This window comes from Gigantopelta aegis, chromosome 1, assembly GCF_016097555.1.
Source record: "Gigantopelta aegis isolate Gae_Host chromosome 1, Gae_host_genome, whole genome shotgun sequence".
NCBI lineage: Eukaryota > Metazoa > Mollusca > Gastropoda > Neomphalida > Peltospiridae > Gigantopelta > Gigantopelta aegis.
Genome location: NC_054699.1, coordinates 32262372 through 32280012, shown reverse-complemented (window position 1 = coordinate 32280012; position 17641 = coordinate 32262372). Strand labels below are relative to the sequence as shown.

The window sequence follows — 17641 nt, the reverse complement described above, 5'->3', positions numbered from 1 at the left end:
GAGTGCATAAAAGGGCATTACATATGAATTTTGTTTTAAAGGGGTTTTTTTGGTTTACAGACACAACTGGAGCACATTGATTTATTGGATGTCAAACATTTGGAAATTTCGACCTACAATCTTAGAGAGGAAACCTGCTACATTTTTCCATTAGTAGCAAGGGATATTTTATATATGCACCATCCCACAGAGAGGATATCATATACTACAGCCTTTGATATTACATACCAGTCATGGTGCACTGGCTAGAACAAGAAATAGATCAATGGACCCACTGACAGGGATCCATCTCAGGCCAACCACGTATCAGGCAAGTGTTTTACCACTGGGCCACATCCCGCCCCTCTGTTCAGTAAAAGTTACATCACTCTAAATTACTATTACTAAGACTTAGAACCCACATACATGTATATATGCCCAATCCAACATAATGCATATGATGCAGATTGTTGTTCTCTACTATTCTATTCTATACTCCACTTATTTCTGTGCTTATATCCAATTAATGGTTCAAGCACACTGCCTTGGGCACACACTTCAGCTATCTGGGCTGTCTGTCCAGGACAGTGGGTTAGTTGTTAGTGCTTAGTGAAAGAAAAGAGGGTGTAGTGTTCTTACACCTACCCATTGAGTCATTAAAACTCACAGTCTGGGTGGGAGCCGGTACCAGGCTGCGAACCCAGTACCTACCAGCTTTATGTCCGATGACTTAATCACGACACCACAGAGGACGGTTCTCTACATTTACTACTTTTACCAAGGATTCCTTCTAAGCTTCTTGAGTTAAGGAAGACAATGTTTTCGCGGGAGCAGGTAAACTCACCCCAAAACGAACTCGCCCCCTACCAATTTACCCCAGTGGTTGGTCAACTCGCCCCACACTGTTAGTCAACTCATATCATTATCATTTTATTCATTAATATACCAATATTTTAAGCATTAATGTGCATTAAATGTTGTTGAATATGCACACCAGTCGGAGTCCAAAAGTCTTGCCTAAATAGGCTTTGACAGTTCATTGTAATAGATTATTATTTATTCAATATTAGGATCTCCCCAATATAAATCATTTAATAAGTGGTTGTAATATCGGAGTTTCACTGTAAATATTAATAAATAAAATGATACCAAAGTTGTAGACATCTATTTTTAATTTTGTCACAATTATTTACGGACAATAAAATTTTGGGGAGTTGTCCAAACACTGGGGCAAGTTGACCAAACACTGGGACAAATTGGTTTTGGGGCGACTTGACCAACATTCTGTTTTCGCTGGGTAGCAACACATTACTGTGATTACAATTTCAATATTTTAAAGTTAATTATAAGGTTTAACATGACATGGATAAATTGTTAATTATTTATCACAAATATGGTGTAACATTAAATTTAGCTGCCAGACATCATGATCATGGGTCTACCAGGTGCAGAAAAAACGGCATTTGGCACGGTTTGCAATTAAAATAATGCGCCTTTAAACATTAAACTTTAACAACATCTTGCTTTAATTGTTGTCCTTGTTCTTTTTAAATGTATATTTAAAATGGCAAAATTAATTACCTTTTTACCTCATAAATTAAGTTGTCTAAGTTTCTTAAATAAACCATTCATTTCCCCGTTCCGCCATTGATAATTTGTTGATAGCGACCATCACGTGATACAGACTAAATAATTTGATTGGATTTTAGAGTATAAAAGTGAGAACGAATGATTGCCGCAAAACACCAATAAGTTATATTGAACTTAAATAAGTAATAATAAAATATATGGAATACAACAAATATCAAATAACCTGCATATATATCAATTATTACTGCTAAGTGTGGGGAGGGGGGAATACGTCAACCGGAAGTGAAACACTTGCTGGTTCTCGATTTGTTTACGTTTTCAGTGGAAAAAATAAGTCGCTGTCGACATGAATCCATTAACGTACGATTTTATTGTTGTAATTAATGTGAAGCTTTTAAATTATAATGTTTGAGTGCGTATGCTAGGCTAAACTAGGCCAGTGGCATTATTTTGTTGGAACCAAGACCTGTCCAAGGTTGAAAGACAAAGTCAAAGGGAAATAGCTTAGATCGAATCAAAATAAATATTCTATAATTGTCTTTTTAGAATGTAACATTTCACAATAGCAAAAAAAAAAATTGGAGGTTATGACCCTTGATCTTTTGAGGATACAGGGCTGTACAGTTTCCACGAATGACAATTTACTGATTTAGTTCGACATAGAAAGTATGGTTGTTTCAACAAATGAATATTGTTACATTTCCCTATATATAGCTGGTATTAAAAACTTAATTAAACAGTGCAAAAAATGGACACACAAACCACAAATATATAACCTACAATACTCACTAAATCCAGACTGAAGTACTTTCATCGTTATTATTTTATTAACAAAATAAATCTTCCAACGACAACATAAAGAATTTTACCGCCATTTTAAATTTGCTAAATATAGGGAAGCAACTCGCCCTGCACATTAAGAAAAATATTGACTTATGTGCGCCCAGCACTAGGCTGTGAGGAAAAGGGCAATTTCATTTGCATTTGTGCCAAATTTGTACAGTGCTAAATGATATTTTGCTCATAATGGTAATTAAAAGGTAAAGAGGAAAGCAAATGAACTAATATTAAATAATTCATAATCAAGCGAATGGCTCCAACAACATCCAGGCAGATTAGACAGTTACAAGAACTTTCAAGAGAAGACCAGGTGATGATGACACGGTTGAGAACAGACCACTGTAGACTCAAATACCACATGTACACAAAAGTCCGAGTGTGAGAAACTGGAACATGTGATTGTGGTACAGCCGCCATGAGTGTCGATCACCACATGTACACAAAAGTCCGAGTGGGAGAAACTGGAACATGTGATTGTGGTACAGCCGCCATGAGTGTCGATCACCACATGTACACAAAAGTCCGAGTGTGAGAAACTGGAACATGTGATTGTGGTACAGCCGCCATGACTGTCGATCACCACATGTACACAAAAGTCCGAGTGTGAGAAACTGGAACATGTGATTGTGGTACAGCCGCCATGAGTGTCGATCACCACATGTACACAAAAGTCCGAGTGGGAGAAACTGGAACATGTGATTGTGGTACAGCCGCCATGAGTGTCAATCACCACATGTACACAAAAGTCCGAGTGTGAGAAACTGGAACATGTGATTGTGGTACAGCCGCCATGACTGTCGATCACCACATGTACACAAAAGTCCGAGTGTGAGAAACTGGAACATGTGATTGTGGTACAGCCGCCATGAGTGTCGATCACCACATGTACACAAAAGTCCGAGTGGGAGAAACTGGAACATGTGATTGTGACACAGCCGCCATGACTGGCGATCACCACATGATTGTTGATCATTTCCTGCAGCACTGTCCCCACTACCAGGACCAGAAGAAAGCAGTCTGGCCTTCAGATGAACCCCTGGATAAGAAACTATTCGTCCCCAAGGAAAAACTGCAATGCATGGCAGCATTTGTTTGAGATACTTGGTTCTCTGTCTGAGCATAAAAAGAAGAAGAAAGAAGAAGATGATAAATTTATTTCATAATTATATAAAATTTACATATCAGGGCTTCTAGAATTTTTAAAAAATCCACTACCTATGGGATCAGTGATTAAAAAGACTTACTAGCCATGATTAAATATTCACTAGCCCTACTTTACTTTTAGTTAATATAATTTTGATAAATAATAGTAATAATCAGATATATCACCTAAAGAGGGAGATATAGATTAAAAACACTAACATTTGGGTCATGATATTCATATTTACAAAATAGACTTAACTGCAACATTTGACAATTTTGTTTTCAACTAGCCATCGGGCATGGCAGTAGTAGTTATTTACTAGCCCTACGTTGAATATCACTAGCCATGGGAGTGGGGCTACCATAATCTAGAAGCCCTACATATTTTATAAATTATGTAACTGGTTTATATCATTTTGAAAATAGGTTATGCAAGGAAACAGGGCTATGCAGAAATAATAATGCAGATTTAACTTACATACACATATTTCAAATTTGTTCAGCCCTGGGATAGTTTTAAAAATATTGATGACCACTAGCTTACATGTACATGTATGTTTCCAACAACTTTTTTTTGCTTTGTTCATCAAGATTGATTTATAAATCCTTTTTATATGCAAAATCTTAGGGAGCAAAAATGTCCTTATACATGTATATATACATGTATATTTTTTAATTTAGATTGATTTATATGCGTGTATATTTTTTATGTATCTTCTGCGTGTCTTTCCAGGAATGTGAAGAACATCCAGAAACTGAATGAAACCGAGCTGAAGTTGGGGACGGTTGGTAAAAAATCCTGGCATGACCAGTATAAAGACAGTGCCTGGATCTTCATAGGGGGACTGCCTTACGATCTCACAGAGGGGGACATCCTGGCAGTGTTCTCACAGTGAGTTATATAGAGGATAATCAATGAGTTACCAGTTATTGTCAAATTATTTCACTCGGGACATAAATTTGATAATAACTGGTACCGAGTTTGTTATTCTATTTATTATCCCAGCTGTTTGTGGGGTTTTTTAAAGCCTTTATTTTTAATATAGCCTACATCGGCTACACGTCCATGTATATAGAAATGATGTAAACTACTTTACTGTTCTGGGTATTGCTTTAACTTTGTCTGTTAATCACAGTTAAGTGATAATTTTCAAAACCCAAAGTTCTATTTATTCTGTGAAAAAAATAAATAATGAATTGCATTAAACTACCATTTTATTACAAGTGTAACACTGAAACCAGAAAGATGTAAATGCAAATGCTTTAAACTACGTGACGTCATTGTGTGTGCTCTGCCAAATCATGATGACGTCATATTTAGTACCAACAAGGTGATTTGTTTGTTGGCGTCAAATCATCCAATAGTAGTGTACGTTAAACCAATGCATGATAATTTCTCTGTGAGAAATTATGATTTTTATTTCCCCCGTTATGAGTGCCTGCTGGGGTAATAAATCATTGTATGCAGGGGCATAGGCCAGAGATGGATTTGGGGGTTTCAAATGAAATGAGGCTAAAACTATTTTTTTACAGTGCAATATTAGGCTATTCATATATAGGTTTCGAGGGAAGATGTAGACAAAAGTGTCTGCTAGGTTCATATTATAAACTTCAACCTCACCCCCTACTTGGTTCAGACCATGCCATGCCCCTGGTATATGAAAATAACTTCTGTCTCATTAAGCTTTGGTCTGTAAATGCACATGTACATAATTATATATCTACAGGTTATTTACAGCCATCAGAATTTCCAACAAATTTGTGAGAAAAACCCCATAACATATTTATTTCAAAATTAATCCTGTTTCTTGGCTTGTAGAATTCTTTTAAAATCCACTGACCATAAAGGATCAGTGATTTAAATAATTTACTAGCCACAATTAACAATTCACTAGCTCTACTTTACTTTAAGTTAATACAATTTTACTAAATAATAGTAATAATCAGATATGTCACCTAAAGAGGGAGATAGCGCTTCTAAACACTAACATTGGGGGTTGGGGTGTGGCAGGATATTCATATTTACAAAATAGACTTAACTGCAACATTTGACAAAAAAATATTCACTAGCCATCGGGCATGGCATTAGTTGTTATTTAATTAGTAGCCTAACATTGAATATCACTAGCCATGGGAGTGGGGGTACAATAATCTAGAAGCCCTGCATATTTTCAAAGTTCTACTTATCTATAATACTTTTAAAAAATACATATATGTATATTACGCAAGGCAGTTTCCAGTCGTTCTGGCCACTTGTCTTTTAATTTGTATGGCTGACCGATAACTTTGTACTTTACCCGAAATTCACACTTCGCAAAGATCTTTATGAATTCAGGACCAATCAACTTCTGTACGCACATCATTCAAAATATTGCATACATGTACAAAGATGAATTCAATAAATTCAATGGGCGGGACATAGCACAGTGGCAAAGAGCTCGCATGATGTGTGGTCGGTCTGGGATCAATCCCCGTCAGTGAAACCATTAGTATATTTCTCGTTCCAGCCAGTGCACCACAACTGGTATATCAAAGGCCATTGTATGTGCTATCCTGTCTGTGTGATGGTGTATATAAAAGACCCCTTGCTACTAATGGAAAATATAGCAGGTTTCCTCTCTAAAACTATATGTCAAAGTTACCAAATGTTTGACATCCAATAGGCAATTATTAAAAAATCAATGTGCTCTAGTGGTGTTGGTAAACAAAACAAAGAAATGTGTTTTCTATAAATTCAACTGCATAAAAGTCGCTTTATACACGGCAGACATATTTGTGGGGTGAAAGCCCAGTGTACGGTCACCACAGTAGGGCCTCCACGAGTCCAGAATATTGGACCCGAGTACTCGAGGGTCAAACTCGACCCGGACCCGAGTACCTGACACTTACAGCAGATGGTAATAAGACTAAGGAATAAAGTAAACTGGCATTATGCATCTTAATTCCAGCGCTGAACGTGGATGCAAATCATTATATTCCACACATTCGACTCATAGCCCTATACTGTAACCGGTGATAAACATTTGGCAAAATGACGTAAACAAATATAATTAAAGAGTTCTCTTTCTTAAACGGGTACTCGAGTCCTGTGAACGGACTCGATGAGTCCTGTGAACGGACTCGAGTCTTGCTCGACCCATACTCGACTCCTACACCACAGTGTTAACCTCCCTGTGCTAAGCACAGGTTACATCATTATTTAGTCCATCTCACCTCATATATTTTTATAAATAATTTCAATTTGGTTTGACGTAAGAAGAAAAGTAAAAGTGTTTTGGAAGTAATAAAAAAAAATCCAACTATTTTTATGTGCAAACAGTCGGCTCAGAAATAAATAACTTGTAGTAAACTCCATAGTATGACAAAAGGCATTCCCTGTGGGATGGACTATAGTATAAATATAAATGTATTTTTTCAGGTACGGTGAAATTGTGAATATTAACTTGATTCGAGACAAACAGTCGGGCAAGTCGAAGGGCTACGGTTTTCTGTGTTTTGAAGATCAACGTAGCACTGTCCTGTCGGTGGACAACCTCAACAGCATTAAGGTGAGGTAACTGCAAATACACTGAGTTTAAGCTGCACCCAAATAATGACTAGCAATTTGGCAAATATTGTCCGAAAATCTATATATAGCCAAATTCAAATCTCAGTTAGCTAAGTACACAGTATGGCGATTGATGTACAAAAGGGTGGCTCTTTTCAAATTGGGTCTTTGACAAATTACCAATGAAATTATATATTCATCAACTATAATTTGCATTTGGTGCAATCTAATTAAAATTAGCTCCACTATTACATGTGGATCTAACAGCAGCCAGTTGGAGCTCATGTCCACCAATCAAAACTCTAATTTTAATCAGATTGCTAACAACACTGCATAGTCTCCAATGTCCAAGTAACATTTCGTCTTTAAATAATAATTGAAATATTGACCAATCACACTTCGCCTTTTTTAACGTTATTTGGGAGCATACAAATTCTAAAAATATTGGGCGAGTCTATTTTAGTGGCCGCAGTACAGCGAACCATACCAATACGTACGGGATGGGTTATCAGTCTTTAATTTTATATTACAAATTATTTATTTTATAAAATAAAACATGTTTTAAGGCATTCGTAATTCACACGAAACATGTATGTATACCCTCAGGATAATTCGGAATGTTTTCAAATTATTTTTAAATCACTGGCATGATTCTGCAAGTACGGTTTTGATTGGTGGACATGAGCTCCAACTGGCTGCTATTAGATCCACATGTAATAGAGGAGCTAATTTTAATTAGATTGATTTGGTGATTTGGAGAATGACAATTTCAAACCTGATATGCAAGAAAAACATTTTGTTTCCAATATTAGCAACAGTTGTTAATTTATTGAAAATTGATTATCAGCTATTATTTGAGTGTAAGTACTCAAACTCTGACACTTGGATAGCAAACTTGTGACACTATACTGAACAGTGTTTCCTGGAATGTGTTCTTGAATAACCTGGATATTATCAAGGATAAAATGTCCTGTGTATTATGAAGATATTATCATGTGCAATACAATCTTCATAGTGTCATCTTTAAAAAAAACCCGAACAATACCCCCGCCCCCCAAACAAATTATTGACTTTGACAATTTTGTAGTTAATTGATATTTTATTTTGTTTGATAAAATTTGTATTTAATATTTTTTTGGAATGCTAAAATGTGGCTTTGAAGTGCCAATACATAGAGAATAACTACTTAATGATGTCAGATATCTGCTTTATCCTATGAAGGTAAGAATGGGAAATTCTGCAAGGCTGAAGAGGATAAAGCAGATATCCGACGTCAGTAACTAGTTATTATTTTTATCCTGCAGACCATAAAAATTCAGGGGAAAAGCTGTTATTTCTGCCACATTGTAGGTTGACCTAGAGGTCAAATGATCAATTTTGTAATGCAGCTATGCGTGTGACATCATATGAGTGACGTCAAAAGTCATAATCTGCTAGTATACCTTTATGACTTTGCTTTATTCAGTCATCATAATCTATCGATAGAAACAGTGGTTGCAGAATAAAAATATTTTTGTGCTAGTATTCTGTGCTTAACTGTAGTTCATGTAATAGAGCTCACATCAGTTTTTATTTTCTCTTTTTACAGATTCTTGGCCGAACGATTCGGGTGGATCACGTGGAAGCCTACAAGAAACCGAAAGAGCATGAAAATGATGATGATGTAACGAAGCTCATTCGCAAGGAAGGATGCGCACCAACAGTTCAGAACCAATCAGTCCAGGAGACGGAACCTGAACCAGCTAAAGTGAAAAAAGGTTCCTTATGCTAAATACTAGATTAAGAAAAAAAGAAAGAAAGAAATGTTTTATTTAACAACGCACTCAACACATTTTATTTACTGTTATATGGTTAAGGACCACACAGATATTGAGAGAGGAAACCCACTGTCGCCACTTCATGGGCTACTCTTTTCGATTAGCAGCAAGGGATCTTTTATATGCACCACCCCACAGACAGGGTAGTACATACCTTTGATATACCAGTCGTGGTGCACTGGCTGGAACAAGAAATAGCCCAATGGGCCCACCGACAGGGATTGATCCCAGACTGACCGCACTTCGAGCGAGTGCTTTACCACTGGACTACGTCCCGCCCACTAGATTAAGAGTGAATTGCAAGCCTTAGAAAATTGTACGAATGATAGGTTTTTTTTGTGAAAGTCTAGATTTGTGTAAATTATTTTTTTTTTGTACCTATTGTATTGTTGGTGATGCGATACCCATTTAAAAATAAAAGCTGAAATATATTTTAAAAGATTGAAAACTGGTTATCATACAGAAATATAAACTTTAAAGGGACAGAACCCAGTTTCAACCCGTGAAAATTAACACTACGTTTAACTAATCTACAAACCTGTAACACATTTGGATAAAGTTACAATTGAGTGAAACATGAGTCTGTAACTTTGAAATGGTGAAATACCCTCTAAAAATAGACTAAAACTCGACTCCATAACTGTTACTTCTCAGACGCACGTGTATTTTTAAAAATATGAGAAATGCATTTTGTTATACTAAAAACACCAGGATGACCAAAAGCACTTCGAATGTATGGAAACTGATAACCTAAACCATAAAATCTAAGTAAAATATGATGTCAGTTATCAAAAAAGGCTATAATAGTAAAAAAATATGCATTAGTGTCCCTTTAAGGTAATTTTCCAATATTTTAGATCAAATCCATGCTAACTACATGTAATTAAAACTGTTTTAAGAACTAATCTCTGATTGATGTTTTAATAACTATAATAAAAGATTTATAAGATATATAATTATGAAAATTTCCCTTTTTTCTTTTTTAAGTATTCAGAGACGATTCTATGACCTGATGTTAGCTACAGGGTACAGCAGTGTTCGAGATTAACGGTATCCCGATATCCCGGGGATACCAGAATTTAATTTTGGATACCAGACTTCAAGAACCCAGTATCCCACCGGGATGCCATATAATACTAAATTCTCAGGTGGGATACCAGATTTTGAAATGTTAGTATCCAACTGGGATACTGGCCAAAAATTTTAATCTCGAACACTGTACAGTAACTGTTGTTATTACATATAATTTCCGCAAGTTTACAAAGACAGTTGTCATACAATTATGTTAATGCTACTTGTTTCATTTCACAGATAAACACAAAAGCAAGAAGAAGAAAAAAGAGAAGAAGAAGAAAATAAAATCTGAAGACTCTTCGAGCAGTGCAAATGAATCAGAATCACCAGTGAAACGTAACCACGGCAACACATCTCATATTAAAATAAAAAATGAGAAATATGATTCTGGTTACGAGAAAGCCCTGAACCGAGATGACAGATCAAAGAGAGAAACTTCGAAAACTGATCCCGGATCACACGGCGACACAAACCATCCTGGACATGACAGACACACAGAGAGTAGGAGAGACGGGGATCGAGAGAGGAAAAGAGAAACAAACATTGCCTACGAGTTTGAAAATAAAAGACAGAAGATGGACAAACATTTAAAACATGGTGAAGATCGGCATAGAGACTGTTCGGGGATGTATGACAGGGATTCTGATAGACACAGGGATTCTGAGAAACGTAGAGATTCCGATAAACACAGATACGAAAAGTGGGGAGGGCATGACAATGATGAGAGAAGTGACCGAAGACGAGAGAGTCACCATGACGGTAGAAGATAGATTCACCAGTGTTGTTTATTATGGTTGTCTATCATTCATTAAAATTCATTTTAAAACATATATTTGAAAATTTTGTGGGTTTTTTCTTTAATGTTAGTAATCCTGTGTTTTTTCACTACCTCATTGGTCTTTTTTTCTGCCGAACTAATGCTCGATCACTGGTATATCAAAGGTCATGGTATGTGCCATCCTGTCCGTGAAAATGCATATACAAAAAATCTCTACCATTTTTACAAATTTATTTTTATAGGTCTGTCTTTAGCAGGTCATAGGGGTGGGATGTAGCCCAGTGTTAAAGCACGCACTTGATGCATGGTCGGTTTGGGATCGATCCCCGTTGGTGGACCCATTTGGCTATTTCTCGTTCCAACCAGTGCATCACGACTGGTATATCAAACGCTGTGGTATGTGCTATCCTGTCTGTGGGATAGTGCATATAAAAGATCCCTTGTTACTAATGGTACAATGTAGCGGGTTTCCTCTCTAAGACTATATGTCAAAATTACCAAATACTTTACATCCAATAGCTGATGATTAATAAATCAATGTGCTCTAGTGGTGTCATTAAACAAAACCAACTTCTTCACAGGTCATATAATGGTAAGGGGCGGGATGTAGCCCAGTGGTAAAGCACACGCTCGATGCGCAGTCGGTCTGAGATCGATCCCCGTTGGTGGGCCCTTTGATCTATTTCTCATTCCAGCCGGTGCACCACGACTGGTATATCAAAGGACGTGGTATGTACTACCCTGTCTGTGGGATGGTGCATATAAAAGATCCCTTTCTGCTAACTGAAAAGAGTAGCCCATAAAGTGGCGACAGCAGGTTTTCATCACTCAATATCTGTGTGGTCCTTAACCATATGTCTGACGCCATATAACCATAAATAAAATTTGTTGAGTGCATCATTAAATAAAACATTTCTTTCTTTATATTATGGTATGGCATTGTCCGTCCCTAAGTGTTTCATTTCTGGGGCATACCTTTATTATTAATCCATGTAGGATCACCAAACCTTGTACTTGTCATGGCACTGTTTTGTGTGCCACAACTTGGTCACTGTGACCTGCTTTTCACACATTGCTCACATTAAAAGAAATTCTTGTGCAGGCCATATCTTCCTTATCAATTCATATAACACATTCATTAATTTCTGTTTCTCCAGTGAACTGTATCATATACCGGTAGTATACATCACTTATAAATACTCTTTGTTAAATGAGTGATTTTTAAAAATATTTTCCATAATACTAGTACATTCTGGTCTCTTTGTATTACCTCGATGGAATCAATTGGGTTTTTTCTGTCCACACGAACACCCAACAAATGGTATATCAAAGGGCATGGTATGTTCTGTCCTGTATGGAAAAGTGCATATAAAAAAAACAGCATGCAGTTAATACCGGATGTGAGCAATGCAACAATATTTATATCCTAACCAGACGCGACCATGACAGTCTTTTTAAAATTGTTAGCAGTTGAAACTGCAAAAGTAAAAGTTGTTTGATTAGTAACAGAATCAATTCCTATCAGTACTGTGTCGCGTGCTCGACTACAGTAATGTTGTGCTGTACGCGTGTGGTTAGGATGCAGCAATTGAAATCGATGGTTTCTAAAATAATCGCTTCTGTCGCACGCATCCGGTTAGGATACAGATTTAGTGTCAGAATTACCAAATGTTTGTCATCCAATAGCCAGTGATTAATTGATCAACGTTCTCTTGCAGTATTTTCAAACAAAATGTAACTACTTTGCCGTATTGATCTTCATGTGTGGTTTTGCAAGTAAATGAAAATGAGGTTTGTATGGTACTTGTACAATGTAGAATGAAGGAAGAAGGAAGGAAATGTTTTATTTAACGACAACACATTTCATTTACGTTATATGGCATTGGACATGTGGTTAAGGACCACTTATATTGAGAGAGTAAACCTGCTGTGACCACTTTATGGGCTACTCTAATCGATTAGTAGCAAGGGATCTTTTAGTTTATATACACCATCCACAGACAGGATAGCACATACCACAGCCTTTGAACTACCAGTCATGGTGCACTAGGTGAAATGAGAAATAGCCCATTGGGCCCACCGACTGGGGTCGATCCCATACCGACTGCACATCAAGTGAGTGCTTTACCACTGGATTACATCTCGTCCCCATGTAGAATGAAGTCGAGCCGAGACTAGTTTTTAAAGTAAAGCTTCTTAGAAACTACACACAATTGCACGAGTCTCCCCTGGGTTGTCATGCCATGACCAGAAGTGGTCAGGTCCTTATAAGGGCCCTATGGGCAACCTAGGGAGACACCCAGCGTCTATAATTAACGAGCTACTCTCGATTCACCAATATCAAAACCTATATTAGCTCGGCCATTTACGTTTCAACCGACCGTTCAAAATTGCGCCATATTTCCTCAATCAAAATTGCGCACCCCTTTTCTCTTTGGCATTAATGGCTCCACTCAAAATTCCATAGCACCACCACCACCCCCATTCACCTGCTACCGATTCGATCGGGCTGCTGGTGCTCCCTAGCACCTGACAGTGCAGACGGTCCCTCCTCTCCCCTCCCCCCACCTTTCCTGTCATGGACAGGCATGTGCTACAACAGCTTGTTCTGAATGTGCACGTAAAACCCTATGACATGACATGACAGAAACTACAGAACACTGGATATGTCAAACATTTATTGCACCTTAATACATGAGTAACTATAACAATAAAAATGTATACAATAATGTTTTTTTCAGCCTAAATACCATATTTGCTTTAAAATAAGTAATTCTATAGAAAGTATCTGCCCTTGAAAACTATTAAAACATGTTGTTCATAGAAGTGGTTTTCATGATACAATGCACAGATTTGAAAACAATTTAGTCCACATTTGGAAAGCTTTAGATGGGGACAACAGTATGTAAATATATACGACAGTGTTTACATAGGATGAGAACCAGAATACATTGTATCCAAAGTAAAGGTTTTCTGAAAATTAAACTTTAAAGGCATATTGTCACAGACAACTGACCTATTTAATGGTCTAACAAAGTAGTACCTGAGCAAAAATAATCTTCATAACCATCATACTCCATTTATTAATGATATTTTGTAAAAATAATTGAATTATGGCAATGGTCCATAATTCAAAAACTAAAATTGCCAAGAGGGTTGACATGGATTTCACTCCATCATGGTTCAGTTAAGGTGATGCAATAGCTAAATTTGGTTTCCAACAATTAATGTAATTTTTTGTTATTATCCATTTTTAGAGAAATAAGGTCCTTAAATCCGTGAAAGTATGCCTTTAACCTTTAAACAAAATCTGAAAAATCCACCGAAATAAATAAAGTATTTATTTATTCAAACTGAATAGCTTCTATCATGTATATCCCCCAAGAAGAAAATAATATAAAGCAAAAAAAAAAAAAAGTCATGGACTATCATTTTCAAACACAATTAGTTCTGCTTGCCAATTCTTGTTATTAATGTTAACCATTCCTGTGCCAAGTTAAATATATGACAAATTTTAATAGGAAACAATCCCACAAGTGGGTCTAGTGTTTATATATAAAGATGCTCGAGTCATGACAAATACATATACATATACATATTGTATATAATCACTTTCAGCCATTCTGTTTTCGACATGAAGTGTGTAAAAGACACTCCTAACTATACATAATAAACAATTTCACTACTGATCGCCAAGTTTTACAAAAATAGTAACATCTCTATAACTTTGTTATATTTATTAGAATTACTTCAAATAATAAAAGTAAAAATGATCAGTCTATTTATTTGGTAATACTACTTACACATATTTGTTTTATGGTGATGCCAAGTCTTATACACTTTATTTTTACCAAAAGACTTGAGGACTCTGTTTGTACTATTGGGATCTTCAAAACAACATCTGCTTAAGCGGTTTAGGACCAAGTCTTTTTTTAACAACTAAAATTACATATTAAATCTATCAGGGGTGGGAATTCTCCTCGGATCCTCGGTTTTCCTCTCATGGAACATTGCATTTCCTCGCATTTTAATTATTTTTGCCTCCAAAATGTGTCAGATGGCACAGATTTTAATCTAGGATTTCAAGAATTTACCAGAACCCTCTAGATTTCCTCTTTTTTACAGTTCACCAATTCCCACACCTGATCTGTTCTTTTGTGTAGAATATCGGGTAAACTTTGTCTATACGATGTGTTTCTTATCATCATCATGTTTGTAGCAGCTAAAACGTTTTTTAATTTAAGAACTGACCATTTATTTTTTGGCTCATCACTCATTCTTGCAGAGTGATTGTTATGACATTGCATTCTAAACATACCAGGGTCTTTTTAGTGCAGTAAACAGTTGTAGATATTCAGAAATGAATTTCACATTATTTTAATCTAATAACAACTCAACATTTCAGTGGTTTTGAAACATTGTGAGGTCAACATGTTTGTACATGTACTTCACTGGGGCTTGCTCATTTTGGGCACAGTGCTTATCCCCTCGACTTTGCTTCAATCTAAAGGCCTGGAAAGCTAGAATATGGTCAAGCCAGTGGTATTTTTGCTTTAGCAGGGCAGTATAGTTACCCTTTGTATATGTAATTGTAAGCATTTAACCCAGCATATTTACAGATTACTTTGTATGTATCACACAATATGATGCATAAATCAAGAAAACCAATGAATGCAAGACAAAACAAATCTGAGATAAAATTAAACATTTTAATACATGACATTGGATACTTCTGACAAAATGTTTAGCAACAAGTAAAAAAAAAAAAAATGAAGCATCAGTATTTAAAAAAATTATTTGCTGTAGCATTAAACCTTGCATGTGCATTTCTACGAGTCAGTAGGCTATTCAAGAGTAGATATCTCTAACATCTCGTAGCACAGCCAATGTCACGTTTAGGTGTGTTTACTGGATGGTGAAGGTTTAATAACGCATCTTATTATCCATATGGTTCAACATAACCGAGTTAATAATAATCATACAAAGCAGATGTGTAATGACGTAATTTTGGGAAACGATGTCATAACATGACGTTGCTTCTCCAGTCATATGACGTCATTTCGTCGTCTCGTTCTAGTCGTGGCTGAACATTTTTCAGTTTGGTCTTGTTATTCATAAAGAAAATAACACTAATAATATGGATAATTAAGAAATTATTACACTCACGTGTGAGTCGTACCAATTTTACGAAACTCGTATCACTCGTTTCGTAAAATCGGTACTACATACAAGCTCGTATAATAATCTCTATAAATTATTTAAATTATATTGCCATACTTCACTGGTTGTTGCTTAGCTGCTTTTGGCAGGAGTATATTTTGTGTATGTCATAAAATAACTTATCACAACATCATTATGGTATCACATAGATGTACAGTGGACTGTTCAGACTGGTATCCGTGTAATCGGAGTATTTCTGTCAAACCAACGTAATCACAGAGTTCTATTCAGTTCTGTACAGTGAAACCCCTCTAAACCGGATACCCTAGGGACCAAGTAAAATGTCTGGTTTTAAGAGGTATCCAGTTTAGTGAGGTTATTCTCTTTACTGATTTGAAAAATGTTCGGTTTCGAGGGAATTCCAGTTTACAGAGGGTTCGGTTTTGAGAGGTTTCACTGTAGTAACTTGGGTGAAATTTATTTAAACCAGAACTCTGTGTTGGTCTATACCAGAACATTTACACAGCAACCTGGTTTAGACAAGTGTCCACTGTATACTTGCAAAACATGATTAATTTCAGACGGCCGGACACACAGACAGATTGCTAGTTTCAGACTACCAACTGCCATAATAAAGTTAGCCAACTTTCTGTTCTCATGACTTCTACAACTATCCAGTTGCTAGTCTGAGTGCTTGTACAACTCGATTCTTGTCATATAACCCATTAGTTGTTAATCTGAGCGCACCCGTTGTAAGTCGGGAGTTGGGGAAATTACAACGCAACCGTTGAGTTGGCCAACTTCGTCGTGACAGTTGACAGTCTAATATTAGCATTATACTAAGTTTTGCAACTGAACTAAAAAAACAGACATTTAAACTACATGTTAACTCATCAAAAATTGTAAAGTTGCTTCACAACACAGAATACCACATAATTTGGCATATTTTAAATTTACATTGTCACAGATTATCTGTAGAGAGAGCTCCCACATGAAGCAGCACCAGTATGATTATGTAATAATCTAAACATCGGCAAATCTGTCCTTGGCCAAAACACCCATTTATTCAACTCAACAATAAAATGTATGCATGTAGGCCCAGCAAGTATCATGGCTCACCATACACATTGTCAAATTAGCCAACTGCTAATTTGCATACACAGTGATTACAACATTCAATATTTGGGTAATAAAATGTCCAACTTTTGAATGATTTTCAAAGAAATACCCACTGGCGTAGGAAGGGGGGGGGGGGGGGGGGGGGGGGGGGGGGGGGGGGGGAGGCAAGGGGGGCATGTGCCCCCCACTTTTAAGATATTTTGCTTTATATATGCTTTATAATATAAAAATGTGTAGATATAAGTGTGCCCCCCCCCCCCCTTTTTTGCACCTTCCTACGCCACTGATACTGTACATATTATATGAAAATTGGTTCAAACAAAAATTTTATTCCAGTGTGATCACTGAAGTATGTTTATTTTCAACATTATAATAAACATTTTAAACTGTACTTTTTTAATAAACAATCCTAACAAAGAATAAACTCTACAAATGATTAAAAACAAACTTCAATGCATTCTAAGATTTCCACACATCAAGAGCGGGGAAGAGGATTACTATAAATTCATATACATGTATGCCATTACTCTGTAACCATGTACATGTAATTACTGCAATCGGAACAAATACAACACCGGTAAAATAACTATGGCA

At 36.4% G+C, this 17641-nt stretch overlaps 2 protein-coding genes across 9 annotated transcripts in view; one reads left to right on the top strand and one right to left on the bottom strand.

Annotated features, from left to right (window-relative positions):
- LOC121373850 (glutamate-rich protein 6-like) overlaps window positions 1–1648 on the bottom strand; it is a 43347-nt gene extending 41699 nt beyond the window's left edge. For 5 of the 8 annotated variants that reach the window (XM_041500630.1, XM_041500667.1, XM_041500659.1 and 2 more), the window contains exon 1: window positions 1561–1648. The gene's annotated coding sequence lies outside the window, so the exon portion shown is untranslated. The remainder of the gene's footprint in view (window positions 1–1560) is intronic. The other 3 variants (XM_041500636.1, XM_041500641.1, XM_041500650.1) reach the window with 3 other exon arrangements.
- Window positions 1649–1793: 145 nt separating this feature from the next.
- Window positions 1794–10820, top strand: LOC121373840 (RNA-binding motif protein, X-linked 2-like). The gene is made up of 5 exons (XM_041500618.1): window positions 1794–1929; window positions 4286–4444; window positions 6971–7100; window positions 8688–8856; window positions 10228–10820. The coding sequence occupies exons 1-5, from the start codon at window positions 1916–1918 to the stop codon at window positions 10758–10760; spliced, it is 1005 nt and encodes a 334-aa protein (XP_041356552.1). The 5' UTR covers window positions 1794–1915; the 3' UTR covers window positions 10761–10820.
- The last annotated feature ends 6821 nt before the right edge of the window (window positions 10821–17641 follow it).

Coding starts and splice junctions, on each gene's coding strand:
- LOC121373840 (XM_041500618.1), top strand. Junction 4,445..6,970: donor ATCCTGGCAGTGTTCTCACA/GTGAGTTATATA, acceptor GTATTTTTTCAG/GTACGGTGAAATTGTGAATA. Junction 7,101..8,687: donor ACAACCTCAACAGCATTAAG/GTGAGGTAACTG, acceptor CTCTTTTTACAG/ATTCTTGGCCGAACGATTCG.